This window comes from Acartia tonsa, chromosome 13 (assembly GCF_053477335.1).
Source record: "Acartia tonsa isolate MP-2025a chromosome 13, ASM5347733v1, whole genome shotgun sequence".
Classification (NCBI taxonomy): Eukaryota; Metazoa; Arthropoda; class Copepoda; order Calanoida; family Acartiidae; genus Acartia; species Acartia tonsa.
In genome coordinates, this window is record NC_137272.1 from 30,854,537 (window position 1) to 30,879,880 (window position 25,344).

The 25,344-nt window shown below is 31.3% G+C and overlaps 1 protein-coding gene across 1 annotated transcript in view; it reads left to right on the forward strand.

The window, feature by feature from the left end:
- sli (slit guidance ligand) overlaps positions 1-25,344 on the forward strand; it is a 193,050-nt gene that overhangs the window by 68,746 nt on the left and 98,960 nt on the right. Inside the window, exons 4-8 of the mRNA XM_080146074.1 lie at positions 14,156-14,221; positions 14,852-15,004; positions 16,377-16,450; positions 17,034-17,108; positions 17,501-17,591. Coding sequence (XP_080002200.1) covers positions 14,156-14,221; positions 14,852-15,004; positions 16,377-16,450; positions 17,034-17,108; positions 17,501-17,591 — 459 coding nt within the window. The remainder of the gene's footprint in view (positions 1-14,155; positions 14,222-14,851; positions 15,005-16,376; positions 16,451-17,033; positions 17,109-17,500; positions 17,592-25,344) is intronic.

A 25,344-nucleotide genomic window follows, 5' to 3' on the forward strand; every position in this document is an offset into this window, starting at 1 on the left:
AATAACTTAATGTTAATATTTCATTGTCTATTAGGCTGGCTAAATGAATCTTTAGAATACAATTACACAACTTAGGGAGGTGGTTTCAACCCTTTTTTCATACTAAGTAAGAAACCGAAGGGCTTATTCATTTAGGCTTATGCTAAAAGTCAAGTCAAATTGATTTTTAGAATTTTTTTAGTTCCTTCTTTTAATTAAATTATTATTTTTTTATTGTTTTATAATTTGTATTTTGTATGTCTAATAAAAATATTCCTTTAAATATTAAATTTACCAATGTCCGTGGTCTTGGTTTTTTTTCAAAAGGAAAATTAAACTTATCTAAGGTTCCTTTTAAGATTAAAGAATTAACGTGTTCAGCTAATTATGTTCCTAGCATTTTTGTTTGTCTTGAAACAAAATTAAAAAGCTCTCATCGTGAAATAAAACTTCCCAAGGGATGTGTATACGGGGGGGAAACAAGCGGAAATGAACCAAAAGCGGGTATTTTTGTGTATCATGACAATATATTTAAAATTTTGGAGACAAGGACAATAATTTCCACGCATTGCATGTATTTGAAATATAAAATTGGAGACAGTATATTTCATTTAATTCCTACATATTTACCATCTTGTTCAACTTTAGAGCTAAAAGATATGTTAAATAGAATTGCTACATTTATAAAAGATCATAATTTGACAGCATTCACCTTTTTTGGGGATTTTAATATCGATTTTAACAACCCTGGACATTTTTACAGGGCTAAGCTTTTGCATGATTTCTTAGTTAGACACAATATGATTAATTTAGCCAATAAACTTTCTGTCAATCCAATCTTTACCTGGCGCGGTTCAGGGCAAAGATTTAACTCTAAAAGCAATATTGACTATTTCTTTTGTAATTTTGACTACTTTAATCATATAGAATTTAGATTTAATAGTTTTTCTGATCATAAAACTGTCACAGTTGCCAAAAAAAGTAAATTTAAATACAAAAATCAAACATGGAAACCATTTTTGTTTAAAGATAAAAATTTTCTAGATATTATGAAAACAGAAACAGAATGGTTTCTAAAAAAGAACTCAGATGACAAAAATATAAATTTGGCAAATGTTTCAGTGGATGATTTATCCTTTCTAAACGCAAAAAATCAATACACAGGAACCATGTTTAATCTTATTCAACATCTAAAGCAAAAACACGATGTATTTTACTCAAAATTGAGACACAAAGAGTTTCAGAAAACAAAAGATTTTGATTCACAAATTAATATGTTATATAATAAGATTGAAACTTCTCCTGATAAAGATTCTTTGCAAAGCATTCAAGACATTATTCAGACGCAGCAAGAATATTTTAAGAATTTGGTTAGTTCAAGGGCAGAAATATATTATATGAGATATCTTCTGCTAGATGGTAAACCAAATTATCTTACATATCAAAATATGAAACCAAAGAAAAAGAACAGTTACAATTTACTAATAGACAATGAAATGACTGATTGTCCTGAAAAAATTGTAAATAAACTAGGCAAAATTCATGCTGCATCTGTCTGTCCTGATGATATTCCTAAAGCTGATTTAAACGGACTTTTAGAAACTTTTAATTTAAAGCTGGATGATATTTTTCCTTAAATACAAAATACTATTTCTCCATATAGTAGTACAAAGGAGTTTCTAAAAGTCATAAAATCTCTTAAAGATCGTAGTAGCCCTGGACCAACATCACAGCCAAAAAGTTTATTTATGTTTCTTTTTCAAAATGTCCCTAAGTTTGCAACTAATGCATTTAATCAAATGTACGACATGGATTTAGATAATTCAGATTTTTCATTTATTAAGATCAAAAATGTTTGTTTTCTTCCAAAAAAAGATTTAGATTCATCAAATCCGGATAATTTAAGGCCAATTTATTTATCTGAAAACAGCCAAAAAATTTTGGACAAAGCATTAAACAATAAAATTGCTCCTTTCATGAGTAAAATTGTACATTCTGATCAATTTGGCTTTATTAAGAAACGGCACATGGCTACTGCTACAATATCTATCACTGCTATAATGAACTATATAAAGTCTAAAGAAATAGATTCCCAATTAGTTTTCTTTGATTGAAAAAAAGCATATGATCAAACGTTATACGAAGTATCTGATAAGATACTAAGCCACATTTTTTCACCACAATTTGCCAAAGTTTGGGCATCTATTTCTAATGGAGGCAAATTTAGAGTGGTTGTAAATAATCATATATCAAAACAATATGAAATTAAGTTGGGATTTCCACAGGGTGCCCCTAGTAGTGCAAATAAATTTGTTATTTATAATCACTTATTTTATTCTTGCTTAAACAGTAAGTTAATGTCACACTTAATGTTAAAGATCAAAAAACACAATTTGCCAGCTATATTTTTTGCCGATGACGGCTTTAAAGCTTTAACTCTAAAAACTGAAAAAGATGTGACTTCTTTATCTGATTTACTTAAAAAACTAAAGTCAACAGTAAATATAGAAATTAACTTCAAAAAAACAAAAATTTTAACATATGGCAACTGTCCAGTAAATTTAAGTTCTTTGGGAACACCCTGTAATACTGTTAAACATTTAGGAGTTTACTTGTCTTTTGATTTTGCAACTTCTCTAAATTTAACATATAAAGAATTATTGAATAAACTTAATAATCGTTCTAAAAATATGCATTTTAACCATGGAACAAATATTTTTAAGAGAAGAAATCTGTGCCTTTCATTCATGAATTCCTGTGCTTTGCACATATATAGAATTTACTCACCAAATAATGTGATATGCAAAAAAATATGGAAAAGTACATCTAAATTTCTTTGGTCAAATGGATCAAGTCACAGATACAAAGTAGCTAAAAAGAGAATTGAATCAGAGTTTCACGATGGCGGTTTAAATATGCTTTTACCAGAACAGCAAAGTTTTTCTATTTGGATAACAAGCTTTTTTAATATCCTCAAACATGCCAACGAATACCCTAATTCAAATCTAGCTATAATTCTAAAGCAAAAGCATGTACCTATTTCTTCTATTCTTAAGAACTTTGGCTCTAATATATTAAAAAAATACAGTAATAAATTTATGTCTTTATACCCACCTCAGGGGAAAACAATGTTTAAAAAATCTAAAATTTTTCTAGAAGAGTTAGAAAAAAATCCAAAGACATTTTTGCAATCGCCTATTACTTCATCCTATTGGTCTAAAGACATTAAATTTAGCAGTAGAGAAAGTATAATCCTTGATAGATGTAATTTAAAGACTATTGCTTCTATATTAAAAAGTATAACAATTCAGCAAAAATATCTTTATATTCCTGTTATTAAAGAAAATTTGATAGAAAATTTAGCCAATCATCAGGAAATTTATGCAAAACTAAAAGAGGTGGTTATAAACATTTCAAATGAGTTTGAGTTTAGTTCCTTACAATGTTTATCTTTGAATAAGAATAAAAATGCAGAAAAACCTCTTTTTTATCTTACATACGAGACACCATCAATTTTTTCGCTTTTTTTCAAACAAATGCATAAGAAAAAATTGCTAGTATTCATCCTTCAATAGAAACTAGAAAGGTAGATAAAAAATGGTTTCCAGATATTGAAAGTTTTCAAAATAGTTTTAAGATTGTTCTTGATCTACCTATAACTTTATATTATAAAGGATTCCTTTTTGAACAATACATACGCACACTGGTAAGTTGTACAAAATTATTCAAATGGAATCTAATAGATAGTGATATTTGTACTAAATGTTATGTAAAAAATGATTCAGATCATGCAATTTTTTTCTGCAAATTCCCGAAATACTTCGCCCATTGTCTTGCTATTTTTCTAGATGAAATTTACTTTCAGGGTTGCCCTGAGTTCATTTTCCTTAAAGAAAATTTCTTTCTTTTTAACATCTATTATGAATGCTTTAAAGGTGACGATTTTGCTCAAATTTCGATGCTCATTTTAGCAGCTAAAGACAAGGCGCTAAAAATTAGTAAAGAACCTAGTCTATCAAGATGGAATGAAAACAATTATTTTTCTCAAACATTGCTTTTAGCTCAATTCTGTTCAAAATTATTAGATAAAGGTGGTATATCAACATATCTTATTGAAAAATTTATTAATTTTGTTTTGAAATATAAAGACAACACAAAATATTTTAGTATTTGATTTTCAAACTGTCTCCAAATATAACTAGTTAATTTTTTTACAATATATTATAATATCGCTTATTATTAACAATTTATGTGCTATTTTATAAACTGTATATATTAATAATTCAAGACTATGTGATTTAATTATGTATAGTTTGTTCTTAAAGGAATAAATTATTAAATAAGAAGAAGAAAAAATGTTTCATGACAAGATGTGATAATAATTTTTAATCTTCTCTCCAACAATTATTTGGAGCGCAGCGTCTCGATAAATCAGGGTTATAGGGGACATTGATTTATACTGGTAGTGGTATCAAACAAAGTTTCTTATTCGTTTACTACAAAGACTTTGTTTTTTTTTATCACATCTTCTTCTTAATTCATTGATCATTCCATTTTTCCTTAAGGTCCTTGCCATAAAGATACGATACTTGTGTTTTCTTCATTATGGCGCATAACTGGTTTTAATCCAACGTAAATTAATTGGATTCGTTGTCGTATTGAATAAGAAAAATAGATCGAAGGAAAATTTAAGACTTTGGGATGTTGTCATCCTTGTTTTATTTAACTTGAATAATATGCGGGTTGGACTCGTATTTTAATTTGTTAAAATTATAGGAAAAAAAAGATTTTCTATTATTTCATAAATTAGGCATTGAAATCTATTCTTATTTATTTTAAAAATACTATAAAAGTTTTCAGAACTATTTGGTTGGGACTTCGACAATTATTTAGCCTATATTAAAGTATTGGAATGAATTTAGTATTATTCAGGTCTAGCTATTCTAACAATCAATTCTACAAAAAAAATCTCGAAACCTTTGAAAGTAAGGTGGAGGTTTATTTGGTTTTTTATGTAACTGAAGATGGGTAGGTAAGAAGGGGATGCATCTGAATTTTTGAATTTTCTTTTACAATATAAAGATAATATTACTTACTTTCAAACCTAAAAATGTTTTTTTTTCCAATGAAGTAAAATTTTAACTATTAATACAAACAAAATATTAAACATATTGTTTCATTAATGCGAAATATTTTACTGTATTTTTATTAAAAAAAAAATCCAAAAATATTATAGTTTATTTCATGTTCTTTGTAATTATATTGAAATAAATTAATTTATAAATAAAAAATAAAAATAAATACAGATATGATAAGGGGAGAAAAAGGGGAAGGTGGTTGTGGGAAAATTTTCCTTTAGATTTGTTTGTCAGAATCACATTTCCTATTCCCTGGTATTATAAAAGTACAGTGGTGATTATTCAACCTCCCCTCCCCCCATTTGAAACCCAACAAAGACTATAAAATTCGAAAGAAAAAAAAATCAAATATATATGATTTTTTGTTAAAAGCAAGGAAAATCACAAATTCCCCTTTTAAGATTTATATGTCTTTGAAAGTTTATTTATAAGACATCAATTAAGCCATCTATCTTAATTAGCATACGAGTAAATTATCTTTATTTTTGACTGACCGACGGTTAGACAATATAAGTTACAGAATAGATTGCAACTTAAAAGAAATATTATTTCTCAGATATTATGAAGAGAAATATTAGTTTTACTACCCTTTTTTCTCCCATAGTGGAAAGATCCATAGAGAGAGAGAAAGAGGAGGGGACAACGGGCTGTCTATTACACCACAAAGTTTTCTGATTCGTTGGCTTTACAACTTTAGCGACATTAGTGAATTTTGATTGGTTGGTTTATTAAGTTGAGTGTTCAAACGTTTCAACCACTAATTTTACGAAACAGATACGGTGATTTGGAGTATCATTATTGGGTATGTATATTAATTAATTGGCCATTGTCTTATCCTTTTAGATCCCTGAGAAGGATCAAAGGGAAAGAAAACTCTGGAGGCAACCTCTCTAGACTAACTCCATTATATTGTCTCATTTTTTCCATGCTCTTATTTCTTGGCATATATTCGATAATTACATTCAAACACGAAATCCCAGGAATCTCAAGGGATAAGACAATGGACGATAAATTGATTTACTTACCACATTATGAAAAACAAAATTACTCCTTCTGTATATTAAATTATTGGTTAAAAGTTTGAACACTACTTTTTTGGTACAAATTTCCTTAAAAATTACCCTGTTTTTTTAGCCACCGAATTAGATAACGTGGTTATTAAACTTCAGATACCAGTGTAATTTAAGTCCAATGTCCCCTTCTTCCCTGCGAAATCTACTGATGAAATTATATAGATTAAATTATTCATTTCAAGAAGAAGGGTTATTGACTTTGAAAATACGCGTAGGGTTGATTCTTATGTTAGAATCGCCCTATCGATGTTAGACTTTGTAGGTTGGTTCCTGTAAGAGTTAGGTACAATATAAAGAAAACTAAGCAAATCTAAATAAGAGCCTGAACGTCTGTTTTATTAGCTAAGAAACTTATAAATTGATTAATTACTATAATGATTTGACACAATACTAACAAAACATCTCTTCAAATAGATTATATAGAAAGTAATTGAATTAAAGGTGTTATAAATCTTTACACACAATTTCACTTAAAAGAACAAGTTTATATTATACCTGACAGTCGCTTTCGAACATAGTTGATAGTAGAGAAGCTTTGCTCTTAAGAATGCATAGCCTAAATTTATCTTCCGTATCTAAAACATACGTTCAATATTTAAATGTACATGTGTATGTTTCTTTAGTACAACAGATAGTTAGGGTTCAGGGATCTAAAGGGATAAGACAATGGCCGACAACTTGAGGTACGTCCCCCTTTAAGATACATAAACTTAGCCCTTCTGTAATCTCATCTCAATGAACCAAATAATTCAAATTCATTTAAAGTCCCCAAATTTGTTAAGCCAACGAATGTGAAACGTTATTACAAAACTTTAGGGACTAGTGTAATAAACAACCCAATGTCCCCTCCCACCCTGACTTTTAAAAATCATCCTTGCTTATTATTTTAATAATTTTTAAAGCTGTTTTTGAAACTAAAGTAATATTGTTTGTTTTATGGGAATACTCTGTTATATTTCTAAGTAGTATGGCAGATTAATAGTAGCTATTTCTTTTTCTATAAGCCAGACCAAGCCTATGATAGATATCAGGGATTTAAAGGGATAAGACAATGGCCGATAAATTGATGTACATCCCCAATGATGATACACAAGATTACCCCTTCGGTAGATTGAAATAAGTTGTTATAGCGTTGTAACACTTACCTTTATGTTCCAACCAATCCTAAAAGTTTCTAAGCTAGCGCATAAGAAAACGTTATTATAAAACTTTGGGGACTAGTGTAATACAAAGCCCATTGCCCCCTCCCTCCAGCTCTGAGATATATATATATCCAAGAATTAAGGATTGATGTTAGACTCAGATATAATCATTTTGCTATAGCTATCAGGGATCTAAAGGGATAAGACAATGGGCGATAATTTGATGATACACACAATTACATCTTCTGTACATTAAAATTAGTGGTTGAACCGTTTGAACACTCAACTTAATAAATCAACCAATCAAAGATGTTAAACCAACGAATAAGAAAAGATTACTATTACTAGTGTAATAAACAAGCTATTGTCCTCTCTTCTTTGTATAGCTACAAGCGGCTTTGTCCCTAGCATCTAGGGGCTTTGCACAAAGAGATGATAAAAAAAAGTTAAGGTGGAATTCAAAAAAAAAAAAAAAAATAAGAAGGACCACGGAAATCTTCTAGAAAAAAAAAATTTGTGGTGGAATTTTTTTTGTTTTTGGGGGGGTTGGGGGTGTCCCACCCCCCAAGAAAATAGCCTAAAACCACCACAGGACCAGTAGGTATATACCCTGAAGAGTAGAATCCAATTGGTTCAGTGGTTACCGAGATCTTAAGCTTCAGACGGACGGACAGACGGACAGTCATCATTCTACTTTGTATTATAGATAGTTTTATTCAAAGTGAGGGGGGAGAGAGATAACTATAAACTAAAATAGTACTCAAAGTACAATTATTATTGTAAAAAACTTTGGGTCCTTTAGTTAAATCTTGTTTAGTTGTTTCAGACTTCAAGTGCCCCATCTTTTCCACCAATAATTGTAATATCTTGTGTGTGTACAACAATTTATTCTCTATCTTCTTATCCCTTGAGATCCCTGCAAAAAAAACTTAAGAAGCAAAGAAAAATATAAAAATGGGTTTTAAATAGTCCCAAAGCAGAGCAGACGTTTCTGAGTATACATAGAAGTAGTAATAGACAGTTAGACTTTTAGATACGGAAGATGCATGTCAGTGATCTAAAGGGATAAGACATTGGCAGATAAATTGATGTACATCTCCAATGGTAATACCCAAAATTACCCCTTCTGTAGATTAAAATTAGTGGTTGAAATGATTGTCACTCAACTTAATGAACTATCCAATCAAATTCAATTAAAGTTCCTGGAGTTGTTTAGCCAAGGAATAAGAAAACCTTATTATAAAACTATGGGGACTAGTGTCATAAACTGCCCAATGTCTCCTCCCCCCCTCGGAATTAAAATGTAGGTTTTTATAGGTGTTGGAAAAATTTGTAACTTTTTTTGGGGAAAGTACCTCTACACTCCCAAAAAATTGCCTCGAGAAAAAAATCCTCTTAAATATTTTTGCCTTCAACGTGAAGGGTAGACTTACCCCCAACCCCCCCTCTAAGGGCATAGCTAGTAGAATTAATATGAACAATCTAGAAAACACTCTAAAACCTGGAGAACACATAAATATGTTACATTTCCTATTTCTTCTAAATCAATTTTGACACGGGAGTGCATCTTAGCACTGCACGGATATTAAGGGATAAGACAAGGAACTATACATTAATAATCATCCCCCATGATTATATACACAATTACTATTTTTGTAGATTAAAATTATTGATTCCTGAAATGCCCCCCCCCCCCTTTATTTTAAAAAAAATAAAATAAGGACAGTTCGTTTTTTGTTCTTATTACTTCAATTATAGAAAATCACAAAACCTTGATGTATGGTAATTTTTAGCATGAATGACAGACAAATGGAAGTCTTTCATAAATAAATGGAAGTCTTTCATAAATAGTAGCTGAGAAAATCTAAAACATAGCGCGGGAAGGAAACAATTTTAGAGATGCTTCGATCAGAAAAAAATCTATCTCACAGCGAAAGAAAATAGGATTTAAAGTTTAAACATAATGCATTTTTTCCGGAGATATGGGATAAACATCCAGTGATCTAAAGGGATAAGCCAATGGCCGATAAATTGATGTAGATCTCCAATGATGATATAAAATTGCCCCTTCTGTAGATTAAATTTAGTGGTTGAAACTTTTTAACACTCAACTTAATGAATAATCCAATCAAAATTCATTAAAGTCCCCAAGTTGTTGAGTCAACAAATAGGAAATATTTTGATAAAACATTGGGTACTAGGGTAATAAACAGCCCATTGTCCCCTCTCTCTCTGGAATGTTGATTTTCCGGTACTACGTCAAACCCTAGATACGTCAAACAGTAGATGCGACAAACGCTAGACAGACAAACAGTAGACAGACAAACCCTAGACACGACATACGCTAGATACGACAAACACTAGAATGCGACAAACGCTAGAATATGACAAACACTAGATTTTTTCTAAAGGCGACAAACAATAGATACGTCAAACGCTAGAATTAATCCTGTTATGTAAAGTAATACGCTTTTTTGTCTGTAGCAATGGATCTCACTAACCGCTTAACCGAAATAGTTCTCCTTAAAGTGAAGCTTCATATGTGTCCAGGGAAGGTTTTCAACTAATTTTGTGGGGGGTAGCTACCCCCCCCCCCACACAAAAAAATATTTTTTGTTTTTTAAAACTTAAAAAGAAAATGATATAAGCTTTTTTGTCTGTAGCAAAAGATCTCATTATCCGCGGAACTGATATGTTTCTTCTTTAAAAGGAAGTTTCATATAAGTCCAGAAGGTTTTTAACCAATGTTGTGGAATTTAAATATATTGCCTATTACTGACTAAAATTATAAGGTGATTATTATTTAAAGTAGTGCCTGTGGTAGGGGTTTGTAGAGGGGTGACAACACACCATTTAAATTTGAATTAGTATTGCCTGCCTTCCCCTATTTTCCCCCAAAATGACCCCAGATGAATCGCTGCACTGATTCAAAGACAAGGACAATAACATATGTAAGTAGTGCAGCAACATTAAAGCAAGATTTTTTTCTCTTGTAATAAACAAGTATTGTAAGTATGAATCTAAAAAGAAAAATTTCAATACAATTGAAATTGTTTTATATTTATTAGATTTATTTAATTTAACCTATAGCCTAGGTGAAATAGATTTCTGTAAAACGTGTCAGTCAAGCAACGGATGGTCAGAATTATAGATGTACACGCATACACTTACTACTAAATAGCTGCACTGTTGAAAAAGTGTTGTAAGGGGAAGTCATAAATGGCCAAATAATTAATGCTCATAAAATATTGCTCATCCTCAGCCTATATTACTCCGCCCATTTATATCTCCCTTTGATGTTAAAACAAAGCAACTGTAAAAAAACTTAATACACACATGTCATTTAAAAATAATTATATTTAAATTACTAAAATTCTTTATCTCTTTAATTATAGTAGACTTAATTTAATAAACCTTCTTTTATGTATCTTAAAAACTGTTAATGTCTATAATTTAAAAAAAAAATAAGCTGGTTTAGTTTTAACTGTATTGCAAAATCAACTTTTCATTTTTATATCACATTTTCTGCAGGGAAGGGACAATGATAGCAAAGCGAGAGGGGACAATGGGCTGTTTACTACACTAGTCCCCAAAGTTTTATAAGAATGTTTTCTTAAGCGTTGGCTAAACAACTTTTGTTACTTTAATAGATTGTGATTGGTTGGTTTAATAAGTTGAGTGTTCAAACGTTTCAACCACTTATTTTTTGCTATAGGGGATGTACATAAATTTTTACGGCAATTATCTTATCCCATTTGATACCTGCATTAATAGAAATTATATAAATTTAGTATCAATAACGAAAAAATGTTTAAATGTTTAAATTCTAGCGTATGTCGCTTCTAGTGTTTGTCGCACTTTACAAATTCTACTGTTTGTCGCGAAATGGCAAATTCTACTGTTTGTCGTAGTCTAGCGTTTGACGTATCTATCGTTTGTCTGTCTAGCGTTTGACGCATCTACTGTTTGTCTGTCTAGCGTTTGTCGCATCTACTGTTTGACGTATCTAGTGTTTGACGTAGTACCGATTTTCCCACCCTTTAAAATACAAAAAAGTAATTAATATTAAGCTTGACTGAAGAGAAAACCAATCGGTTGCAGTTTGCTAGATTTTAAAATACACCTGCACACAACTTCATATTACGTATGTTTCTTTGATCTTGAATAATCTGTTTGTCTGTCTTTTTCTATTATTTATTTTTCTAAATACATGTCTTCGATTTTGTGTGGGGTTAGTGCACTTAAGTTTTTTAAGGAGATTTTTAGAAGCTTGTCATTTTTTCTGCTATTTATCTATCTATTTTTGTCTCACTGTCTTAATTTTCATTTTTTTCTCTCTGTCAGTTTCTATCTTTCTTTCTATCCCTCTTTCTCTCTCTCTCTCTCTCTTCTATCTACCTATCTCACTATATCTGTCTCTCTCTCACTCTCTCTTTCTCTCTCTCACTCTCTCTTTCTCTCTCTCTCTTTCTCTCTTTCTCTCTCTCTCTCTCTCTCTCTCTCTCTTTCTCTTTCTCTCTCTCTCTCTCTCTCTCTCTCTCTCTCTCTCTCTCTCTCTCTCTCTCTCTCTCTCTCTCTCTCTCTCTCTCTGTCTCTCTCTCTCTCTCTTTCTCATTTTGATATCTCTATATTTTTCTATATCTTTCTTGATTAAATAAGATAGTTAATCTTAATTTAATCTAGAAATGTTTATTTCTTGCTTCAGTAAGAAATATTAGATATGCAACCAAAGTTAATATTCTTAAAGCTTAGAAATTAGGGCTCAGTAATCAGTGTGGCGGAGCCATTTGATTTTGGTGCGGCTCCGGCTCCGGATTTGGCTCTGGCTCCAACCTAAAATCAAGAAAAACTCATCATATTTTTTTGCCAAGTCTATTTTTGACTTTTGAGAGTTTGAAAAACTTAAAAGGGGCATTTGCACACGACAAAACAGAGTTTCCAAATTATAATTATTAAAAAAATTTCTTATTTTAGCTAACCCGGAGCCGGAGTTGTTTTTTAACGAAAATTACGGCTTCAGCTCCGGCTCTGGCTCCAGCAAAATATGGAGGCTCCACGGCTCACGGCTCCGGCACCACAACGCTGTCAATAATACTTTCATATCCACGAATTCCCCAATAGTAGTTGAATATCCATGCATATTTTCCTAGGGTATTTGAATATCCACACTTTTCCCCTATAGTAGTTGAATATCCACAATGGTTATATGATATTTATTAAACAAAGCCAAAACACCAAAGAAAAAAGTAAAATCATTTTATATAGAAGTTATTAAAGATGAAAATTATAATCATAAATTTATTTTTATGATATTACAACAGATCTTAAGTATTTTTTCCCTCAAAGTGCTCTATTGAGAACAGAACCCCGCCCCCTTTTTAAAAATAGATTTGAAATAGGCGGGTTTATTTCTTTAGGTCAGGTTAGGTTAGCTTAGCTGGGTTAGGTATGGAAAAAAAATATCTCTTCTCATACTTATATTGAAAGAGTTTAGTTTCATTGCTAGACAGACACTTTGAAAAAAGAGCACTTATTTTTATTTGTAGGGGCGAGGGCTCCGCCCATTTTGAAGTTATAAGGATAATGCAAAGTTTTTCTTAAAATTGAATAATATATGAATATGAATGTTTTCAGAAATTGAGACAAGAAAACTTGGAAAAAAAACTTTTGTATACTTCATTTTGAAACGTTTTTTCATTACTACAAAAATTAACTAAAAATATAGCATTAAAGTAGTAGGATTGTTTTTATCTATTAAGACGACTGGACCGATTGAGACTTTGGTATGCTTTACATAGGTCCTTTGTTAGTTTCAAGATATCTTATTTATTTATTGGAAGGTTTTTATCGATTTTGCTGTCCCCTCTTTCCCACTTACAGAGCCAATATAATTTAGGGGCGTAGCCGCCGATAGTATTCCATACATTTTTTGTAAGATAGTAAAAATTTGTTTCCTTTTATTTTATTTTCTATTTTGCTTAATATAAAATTTTACTGAATTGAAGGACCTTTCATTTTTGTAAAAACAGATCTACATAGAGATAGACATAACAAAATTATAACTTTTGATTAATTCAAAGAAAAAGACGACGGGTTCTCATAATTTTAAAGCTACTCTACAAGCCATCCATGATTTTCTAGGGATCGAAAGGGATAAGACAATGGCCGATTAATAGATGTACATCCCCAATAATGACTCACAAAATTACCCCAAATTAATTTTTGTTTGAAATGTTTGAACACTCAACTTAATAAACCAACCAATCAAAATTCATTAAAAGTCTCCAAATTTGTTAAGCAAACGAATAAGAATCGTTATTGTAAAACTTTGGGGACTAGTGTAATAAACAGCCCATTGTCCTCTCTCTTTCTGGTTTTTAATTGCAGACTTTGTTATCCTTGTTTATGTCTATAGAATTTTAATTAATGTTACAAGTCAAAGACATATAGATAAAGACATGTAAGGGGGTAATGTTTATTTACAAGGGGAAGAAGGCAATAAAACAGCCTAAAACCTTCAAAATAATAAAATTTAAAAATCTTTATACCCTTACGGGACCTATGTGAAACTTTTCAAAAATGATAATCTCAATTAATTCGATGGTTAGCGAGATCTTAATAGACAAACAAAACAATCTTAGGTGAGATTTCTCTTGGGAGGGTTATGGTACCCTCACGAAAAGGTATCAACCTTCTCTCGTCATATAAGAAGCTTTATTGTAATGAAGAACCAGTCCTGCGGTTAGCGAGATTCTTTGGTAAAGACAGATTGACACCTGGTTACTTTTATATTGGATAATTAAACAATTTTATTTTATTTCAGAGATCTGAGCAAGAATAAGATCACAAGTTTGTCCAAAGCAGCGGTGGAAAATCTGCCTTATCTAAGGTAAATAAATGCATTATTTTATTCATAAAAAATCTTTGAATTTACAAACTTTTAGTTTAAAATGACAACATTCATTTAAGGAGTTTTGGAATAATTTATTATGATACAATAAAAATCATATAACACTAAAAAAAAACATTTAAAAGTTATAATTTATCTTTAAATAGCTAAAAGTTGTTTTAAATCATTCCAAATTGCCTCTAACACGTGGATTCGCCCATAGCATGTTAGTGATCTTCTATTCGATTGGGGAAGCATGGGCAATATATATCCTAAAACCATCTTGAACTAAAACTATCCCAGGACTTATTTGAAGCTTACCTGATATTAAAGGTTAAGGGGCGAAACAACTAACTCTATGTAAGGTATCTTATGAAATACTAGCGGTTATGCCCCAGCCCCTAGCATATAGGGGCTCTTCTTTAAATGAGTAAATTAGGGGGGCAGGAAAAATAGCATAAAACCATCCCAAGGATAGAATCTAAAAATAAAAAGGCCTAAACCCATTCTGTGGCTTATGTGATCCTTCTCTAAAAAGGGAAATTCAATCAGTTTAATAGGTATTGAAACTTAAGCTTCATACAAAAAAACTTGCTATTTTATATAAAAGCATATATGTATTATCTTTAGAATACTGCAACTGGATCACAACGAAATCCAATGTATATCCGGCGAGGCCTTCTCCCGGCTGCCGCAGCTGGTGTCCATCACGCTGCACAACAACAATCTGACCGGCGTCCCCAGCGAGATCCGGGAACACTTGCCAAGGCTTCAATCTCTAAGGTATGGATATAGTTTTCCAGTATGGTTACGAACCGATTAATTTAATTCCGCTGGGTTAGAACCGGTTCTGAGTCTAACTCAAGAATTGTTGTATTGTTTCGTATTATAGACAATTTTCTACTAATAATAAAATGCATACCAGTTTTGTTGACCCGGCATTCGCCTGTCAAGTCATTGCAGCTATAAAGAATATTTAGCTACCAAACTTTCTTAAGATTTCAGGGAAGGAAGGAAGGGGTATTAAAGTTTTGAACTGTATATTTCATTGGTTCCCAAAGATTTCTTATACATTGGCCTAAAAACTTTGGTTTAGTGGTTTAACAGACAAACAAATAAACCTTGCTACTTTATATACAAGTACGTAAATACAATTTGTCAACAATTTTTTGTTTATTTTCAATGAATTTTATCAAAAAACAAACATTGCTTTACAGAAACTACACCTTCAATTTCTAAAAAAGTTAAGCTAATTCAAAGGCATAGTCTGTCTGTCTGTCCGTCTATCCGTCACTGAGAGTCATTTAATATTTGAAGAGTTGAACATACACACTCACCTCACACACACACACTCACATAAACACACCCGTAATGGCTGGTACACACTTATTCACATTGATAGAATTTATCAAGTATAATTTTTCTGCTATTTTACGTTTAATCCTTATTGTAAAAACATAAATTTTGAACTTAACAATTTTTGTATTTGTTTATGTAAAAAATATTGCTAAATTTCTGCTATGGTATATTTTAATGGAAAGTAGGGATATGATATCTGAAGAAAAAAGATAAATGGCCATCATTAAATGAAATGACCTGAAAATGTCATCTGATGATCTATGGAAAACAATTTCAAAAATTTATTTACTATCTTAAAAATTTATTCTTTTTAATGTTTGTAATAAAATTTTTCGTAAATAATATTATAATTTGACTTCTAAGCTAATTAATAGCCGCTGTGTTTTCAGCCATACTGAAAATTCATATATAATACAATTACACAAATTTAATACCTCAGATAAGCTATCCCCTACTTCTATTGCTTTTAAAATTTGCAAGGTTTCGAAATTTTATATTGACTCAACGTATAAACAAACAGAAGCGACGGTCTTTTGTAGCGTAGCTATAATATGTAGATCCTTAGTCTGTACGTCCTTTTTTGCCATATGCTAATCAAATATTTATGTGTGTAATTATGTACCATTATTACTAAGCTTTAAGAGCTACTGAGCCCCTAGCTTCAAGGAAAGGAAGGTCACCAAAATAGCTTGAAACCATGCTTATTTAGTACTGAAAAAAAAAATTTAAGAATATAAAAGTCTTACCAATCCATTTTTGAACCCGCACCTCAATGAACTCAATGTTATATATTCAGGTTGGAACAAAACCCTTTGAAGTGTGACTGTTGGCTAAACTGGCTCCTTGAGTATGATACCTTGGCTACTTTAGGTAAATATCAAGCTATCTATTAATCTATCCATCTATTCAATTATTCATCGATCTATCTACCCATCTATTCACATATCTATCCATATATCTATCTATCCAACTATCGTTTCATCTATCTATCTATCTATCTATCCATCTATCTATCCATCTATCTATCCATCTATCTATCCATCTATCTATCCATCCATCCATCCATCCATCTATCTATCCATCTATCTATCCATATAACTATCCATCTATCTATCCATCTATTTATACATCTATCTATTCATCTATCTATTTATCTTTCTGAATAGCTCTATCCATCTATCTTTTCATGAATCTATAAATCTTACTGTCTATAATCTATATCTATACATTTAAATAGCTATCCATATATCAAACTATCTATCTCACTATTTTTGTATTCATCAATCTATCAACCTTTCTTTCGATGTATTTATTTATCTTTATATCCATCTATACACCTCTTTATCTATACCATCTATATACCAACCATTCATTTTATCAAAGTATCTATCTATCTATCTATCAATCTACATATACATTCTTTTTATAACTCTAATTTAAAATATGTTAATAGCACGTTGCTCTGCCCCTTACAATTTGGCGGGAAAAAGGATCGCTGAACTCAAGAAGTATGACCTTAAATGTACAGGTACGGTTTGCAATAGCGCAGCTACAATTTATATTAATTTAAGCGGTCAGTTTGGCTGTTTGAAATGTACTTGGGATAAAACAATGGACGAAAATTAATAAACTTTGATTGACAATTTTAGTCTTCTGTAAATAAAAATTATGGTTAAAAAAGTTTAATCATAGTTACTTTTTACTACCCAATTTTACGAATGCAAGAACCGGTTTATATTATCTGTCTCTCTTTCTTTCTTTCTCTATTTATGACTCTTTCTCTTTCTCTCTCTATGCCTTTCCATAATTTTAATTAAATGTTCAAAAACCATCTAAAATTATTTAGGTTGTTTTTAAGAATTTACCTTAATTTTAATGGATCTAATGACCTATTTAGATAAATGTTATCAATTTTTGCAGGATCCTACAAGAAGGAGGATTGTAGCAACCTGGCGGGACCAAACTTGTGCCCTCAGGGATGTAAATGCAGCGATGGCATTGTCGATTGCAGGTAAAAAATATCTGTATTTGTACATTAAGATCTCATTAACATGGATGTAGAATATACGTGGATATTATGACAAAGCAAAAATTGTCGCCAATTTAGGTTGCTAACATAAACACCACATATTGGTCAGTTTGTTCATTTAGTAGGAGGGGAGGGTCAAGGGTGGTCAAAAGTTTGATTAGTATTTGTATGTATAGCTACTTAATAATTTAAAATGTCTGTATGTCTGTCGCAAACATTTCCGTTGCGAATCAGCGCCTACTTTTTTACTCACTTAATGTCCACAACTTTAAATATTCTTGAAACAAAATATTGAAATATGATTGACTTTAGAATTTAACAAAGAAAAATATTTTGGTGACTAGCAGTTACGCATGAAGGGGCTATGTATTCGAAGTGGCACAGATTGATTATAAAAATAGCCTAAAACAAACACAGGACCTATGTGAAGCCTAAAATAGAGAACCCTAACGGTTCAGGTGTTATTGAGATCTTAAGCTAAAGACAAAAAAATATACTACTTTATATATTAGGATATATATAATTTTTATTCTTTGCTTTGCTTCTTATGGATATTTTTATTATAATTTTATTCATTATATTAAATCATAACAAGTCTAATTACAAAATTGCTAAGATAATAATGATATATAAATATTTTATAATTCATTGAATTAAAATTTAATTGTGTGGTAAAGCCACTCTTTACCACAATAGGTACCTCCTTAAGATATCCCATGAACTAGGGAACCTTATTATCACTAGGTAGGTACTTGGAAGATGTAGGCTGGGAGGACTTCTGGGATGGAAGGTCAGCTTGGTGAGGGTTCTTCAGGCAGGAAGGTCTTCTTGATGGACTGCTACTTCCTTGTTATATTACAAAAATAATATTTGTTAAATAACAAAGATTTCTTTGGAGTTATATATTTATTTTGACTGTTAACAGTTTCAAAGCAAATACAGAACTGATTTATTACAATAAATATCTCAGCTTTTATACCCGTCAATTCAAATCAGCTGACAAAATATTGCCTTCATTTTTAAAATGGCTGCTCCCATGATTCAAAATGGCTGCCTTCATATTCAAAATGGCTGCCTTCATATTCAAAATGGCTGCCTTTTGTTAACAAAATTTGAGTTGACAATAAGAAGATCAGAACATCAATATAGACATTATATACATCATATACATATCATTTATATACATAAAATTTATGATACTAGTATTCAATCTATTGTGTTGTGCTCATTTTCAATGCTAGGAGATCAGAAAATGCAGTATGTGTGTGTCAGAGTTCATGCATATTGATTTTTATTGAACTTTGCATTTTTACAATAGAGAATGTGAAGAGTATTAAGGTTATATTGCACCTTTATACATAGTTTTGTAATCACACAAGTTTTGTTCTTTGACCACAAAGGTATACTAAGTTCTTCAATCACAAAGATAAGTCTTTAACCATAAAGGTCACTTCAGTTGACCACTAAGGTCTTTGCACAAAACCACAAAGGTTTGTCCTGGACCACAAAGGTCCCTTGATCAACCACTAAGATTCATCCTTGACCACAAAGGTCCAGTCTATCACAAAGATACAATATATATGTCTTGGACCACAAAGGTCCCTTGATCAACCACTAAGATTCAGCCTTGACCACAAAGGTATTACTTAATCAATCTCTATAATATAGTTAACCACCAAGGTTTATTTTATCACAAAACCACCAAGGGTAAACATTAACATAGTATTCAAGCTTGGCAAATATAACTAAACCTTTTATATTGCCCTGCTTAATACTCTACTGTATATTTTCAATTGTTTAAAATCTTGATAACAAAAATTTGTTTATTTATATGCGTCATGATTCATAGTTTCTATACACAGACGCTTTACTACAATTGTAAAAAAAATCTTCCAAATCATTGAAAAATCTATGAAGAAAACTCAAATATAAGAATGACAACATTCATAAAAACAAAGTTTTTAAAAGAAGAATTTGACATAATAACATTTTAAATCTTGTAGAAATGATTCGATTATAAATTTGTGTCTATTAGTCCTAGGAATCAATATTCCAAAAGTCAAGTTAAAATCTATAGGACAACTCTGGTAAGCCTAAGTAACTATATAAGCTATAGGTTACGGGCAGAATGACCCTAAATATAGAAAAGCTTTGCTTTAAAATATACAGATGAAAAAAATGACGATCCTTAGAGAAATGAACTTTTGACTCAAAGCACGAAATCAAAGGAGAATACAAAGAGGTTATGAAAATAGCAAGCTTAATAACAATACCTGCTAAAAAGTTTTGTCATTCTTATTAAAAAATGCCTTGAAGCGTGGAGTCCTGCTTATAACTTTTTAAAGTGAAAGGAATTTTAGAAATACTTAATCTTTAGTCTATAATCTTTGCAACAGAAATTAAGAAATTTTATGCGAAATTTTGCCAGTTTTAAAAAATATACATAGCTCCTCTGTGAAACAACGGCTACGCCCATAGTGGCCTTTCGGGTCACTTGAGGTAAGGGGGGAGGGTGGGTGAAGTCGTCTCCCCGTTTGTTAATTTTAGTTTTAAAGGGGAAGGGAGGTTCTTCTTTTATAGAAGAAATTTCACATCAAAGGGTGATACCATCCTCAAACCCTTCCCAGGACCTATGAGAAGCTACATTGTAAAGGAGAACCTATCGTTTCAGGGGTTAGCAAGATCTTTCGGTACAGACAGGCAGACACACCGAGTCATCTGCAATTAAGCATAGGATAGTATATCAATAACAACGCAAATTCAAATTCAAAATATCAAGTGATTTGTAGAAAAGCTTCGCTCCTTAATTCAACGTAAAAATCCTTATTTGGTGCGAAATGATATAATTTTATTTCAGATCTTTTTGTGTTGATTCTAATAACAGAAATTTAAGGATAAATATAAAAAGTACCTACTGTAAAAAAAATTCATATAGGATGTGCAAAAAATGTGTTCTTTGTCATTTTAAAATTCTCAGTTTATAGAAGTAGTAATAAAATGCTACGCATACAATTTGATGGTATAAAGCTCTAGTTTTTAGAAATGTAATTATCATTCTTTTACCGTTTATGGTGCAGTAGCTGTATTCCAAAAAATGCCAATCTTTAATATAAAGTAGTAAGGTTTTATGTCTGAAGCTTAAGATTTTAATATACGAAACCAATTGGGTTCTCCATTTTAGATAAGCTTCACAAAGGACCTAGGATGGCTTAAGGCTATTTTATTGTCATTAAATTTAGGTCTTGGGATGGTTTTAGGCTTTTCTCTTCTTGATAGTTGCAAATAATGTTTATTCTTTATGCCTGTCTTTTTTGTTGTAACATTTTTGTGAGTTTTAAGAAATAGGAGCTTGAACTTTTGATCTTAAAAGAAACTTAGGGTTAGTAAGGAATTTTGTATTTAAAGTAATAAAGTTTTTTCTCTGTTCATTCCTTTTACTAGCGGCTACACCCCCTAAAGGCCTCTTGGGGCACGTAAACTATATTGTTTTCAATCTATGTTAAAATCAGCTGTTTACCAAAAATATTTTTTCGCCTCTAGATTGTGTTAGTTATTTTTTTTCGTTTTAGCTGTATCCAATTGGCGGCGTTTTAAATAAATCTTATTTATGTTTGGCAATTACTCTTGGGAGGGTGGGAGTACCCTCCCCAAAATAGCTTTAAACCCTCCCAGGACCTATGAGAAGATACACTGTAAATGAGAACCATATCGGTTCATCGATTAGTGAGATCCTTTGGTACAAACAAAACATCCTGTTACTATATTATAAGGATTTTTCTAGAATTTAAACCCTAGCCTCTTTTGCGTAATTTAAAGCAAAATTTTTACACCTTTCTGACAGATTAAGATTTTTTCGCTTGAAATCTTTTTTTCAATCTTTCGGCTTAAGTAAGATATTATTCTTTTTTTTATAATTTTAAGTAGAATATAAATAAAGGGCAATAACAACAATAAAAGAAAAAGGTAAATGATATTTTTGACATAATAAAAGGTAAACAATTTTGTCCCGAGATTTCCAACAAATAACCAGTGATATTTCATTTACGTAACTGCGGACAACTCTCTATATTCATATACTAGCAACTTCGCCCCTAGCCTCTAGGGGCTTTGCCCCAAGAGTTAATTAAAAAATAAAAACATTAAATACTAATGATGCTGCCAGTAGTTTTATGGTAACTAACTTCATTATAAACAAAAAAAATGTAGGGGATTTTTTTGTTTTTTTTTTGGGGGGGGGGGGTTTGGGGTGTCCCACCCCCTAAAAAAATAGCTTAAAACCACCCCAGGACCAATAGGTATATACCCTGAAGAGTAGAATCCGATCGGTTCAGTGGTTACCTAGATCTTAAGGGACGGACGGACAGACAGACATCAAGCTACTTATAAGACATTTATATCATACTAGCAAATGCACCCTAGCATCTATAGCCTTGTAGGGGTGGTAGGAAGCAATATTTCTTTTCTTTTTTTGTAGATTTTTGATGCGATTTTTCACAAAACTTTTTAGCGAGCCTCGCAAATTTTAATGAGCCAGTGAGCCAAAAAGTTTTTTTTAAGAACCCACCTCTGGGTAATAACTTTATCTATCTGTAAGATAAAATGCAAATAAATCGTAAATAATTTCATAATCTTTTTATCTGTTTAATACCCTTTCAGCCAGGGTTGTCAGGATGGAGAAATGAATTAAATAATGGACAATTCATAATTATTATCATTTCTTATAATAAGACTTTAATCAAGTTATTTTACATTTGGAAGCATAAAAAAAATTAAATTAGTATTGTTAATATTTTTTTTAAAACCTATCGTTTTCCCCCTTACTTTTATTTTAGTTTGTATATAATAATATAGATATTATTAGATAAGGATTAGTTAGTTAAATAGATAAGAAGGTAAATAAATAAATATATAGATATGGGATTTTAGAAATTATTAAAAGATAATGAAGCAATCCTTTTTTAAAAGTAACAAAATGGATATGTATAAGTCTGTGTCAAATCAAATTCAAATATTTATTGGGACAAAACAACATATACATTAACCCTTAACGGTCGGGGGGGGGGCGTTCAACGCCCCCCCCTCCGGTTTTTTCTATCTCATTTTATGTGTGTGAAAGATAAAGAGCCCAAACTGCTTGACTTTTTAAGTATGGGTATGACACATAACTGAGAGTTGGAATTTTTTGAATATCTCCATCCTGGCGGGCACAGGATGCCAGCAAACCTGGCTGGGTCATCCAGGTAAAGAGCAAAAATATTTTTTTGACTAAAACAAAGCATTTTACCATACCAAAATACTAAAAAATCCTCTAGTAGTACATCCTTATATAAAATACAGGTGTTCAAGTCACTTTCAGGTTCCAGGTATGATCCTGCAGGTCCTGATCCTCCAGGTCTCCAGAAATCTTTAAAATGCTCCTGTGGCCGCAATTTTTACTTAGAGACTTCAAATTTTAAACTTAAGCTTTTCTTACATGTCTACATAACGTATTAAAATTTCATGAAGATCCGCCGCTGTTTTCCCGCCGACCGCCGACTGCGGCGGCTGGCAGCTGCCAAGTACAGCTGCGGCCGCTGAAATTTATATTTTGATATTTCAAATGTAAAATTTACATAAAAATAAACATTTTCTGGGAAAAAATTTTTCTTCTAGCTTCAAAAATAAGAAAATTACAGCCGTTTGAAATTTTTAAGTAAAAAAAGACCTAAAAACAAAGGTTGTTAAATAAAAAGGTGAAGGAAGCGAAAATTGACTTAGACTTATAAAAGGTCGGAAATTCATTATCAAACAGGGGACTTGCACAAAAAAAAAAGCCCTCTAGCTCTAATAGGAACTGAGATAATTAGGGGGGGCGTTGAACGCCCCCCCCCCGACCGATTAAGGTGCGGCAAGGGGCCCGACTGTAAAGGGTTAATTATCAACATTAATAAATGATAATTACATTGTATTGAAAATTTCAATTTGAAATTTATTAATAAAGTATTTTTAGTAAACAATGAATACTATAGGTTTAACACAATATAATTCAAGTATCCAAGGACTGAAAAACGCCTGGGGGCGGTGTTGTGTGTATCGAAGGATCTTGCAAACCATTGAACTGATATGGTTCTTCTTTACAGTGTAACTTCTCATAGGTCATGGGAAGATTTTTAACTATTTTTGTTAATATACAATCAACCATTAGATTGACCACGATATTCCCCTTCTCAAACTATTTATATCACGCACCTGACATAGCGGTAGTAGGAACTATCTAAAACGTATTTATCTTTGAAGTGGTAAGATCTAAACACATCACCTACCCGACATCAGTGTAATTGATATACGGACGTTTGGACGTATACTAATTATAGAATAGCTCCGATACTTATGAAAATATTAGGTGCAAAATGTATGAAGCTTAGTAAATTATGAAAGTGCTTCAATATAATATAAGAGTATCAAATAACTCTAGCAAAGCATTTAATATACGGATAATAGAGGTATTGGATCTCAAGAAAAAGGTCTTTTTATTTCAAAATAATTATATTTATATCATAGAAAACTTTATATTGGTCCTAGACATATTTTAGGTCTTTTGTGGAAGAGATTAATGTTCAATGTGCCTTAGTAATAATTCTAGGGATCTAAATGTATCAGACAATGGCCGATAAAATGGTGAACATTCCCATTGATGATACACAAAATTACCTCTTGTGTAGATTGAAATTAGTGGTTGATACGTTTGAACTCTCGACCTTATGATAAACCAACCAATCAAAATTTACTGAAGTCCCAAAAGTTGTTAAGCCAACGAATAAGAAAACGTTATTACAAAATTTTGAAGACTAGCGTGTAATAAACAGCCAAATGTTCCTTCCCACTCTCTCTCTGTTTTAATTTGTTCTTTTATTGATTTGAAATATTTTATAAATGTGAAGTTTTTGTGGTATTTATGGGCTCTTCCTATACTGATATTAAGAGAGAGAGGGGACAATGGGCTCTTTATTACACTAGTCCCAAAAGTTTTAATAAAGTTTACTTATTTGTTTGCTTAATAACTTTAGGGACTTCTAATGAATTTTGATTGGTTGGTTAACTGAGTTGAGTGTTCAAATGTTTCAACCACTAGTTATATTCTACAGAATGGGTAATTTTGGATATTATCATTTGGAATGCACACCAATTTATCGGCTATTAACTTATCCCTTTATATCACTGACTGATATTAATGCAGCAGCTAAGCTAAGCTCACTTATTAGGCAGCTCATATTTCAAACACCTTTGCTTACTCTAGCCATCACGGAGGGAGGGGATATTGGACTTAAAATTATTTACACTGATAAAACACGTTGCATAATACTAGTTTTATCAAATCTTAAATGGTTAATCTAAACTTACAAACCAATATTTTTACGAGAAAGTAATTGGTATAACGTTTCTAGTTTACCATATATGTTCTTTCTACATTTAAAAGTATGGGTTGTTTTACAATAAAGGTTAGGTACGGTTTAATGCTATTATTAAATTATATATTCTATGTATAGCAAGGAATCTGAGAGGATAAGACATAGTACCATAAACTTTAAATCCCCAATGATTATAATCAAAATTCTCCTTCAATAAATTGAAATAATACATTTAAAAGCTCCGTCGACTTTGTTAGTTTGAAACAACCAATAATACCTAATGAGGTTTTTTTTCTTCTTGATTTTTGGCTTTGCCTCTAGGTTGTTAAGTAGGTTATATGTAAGTC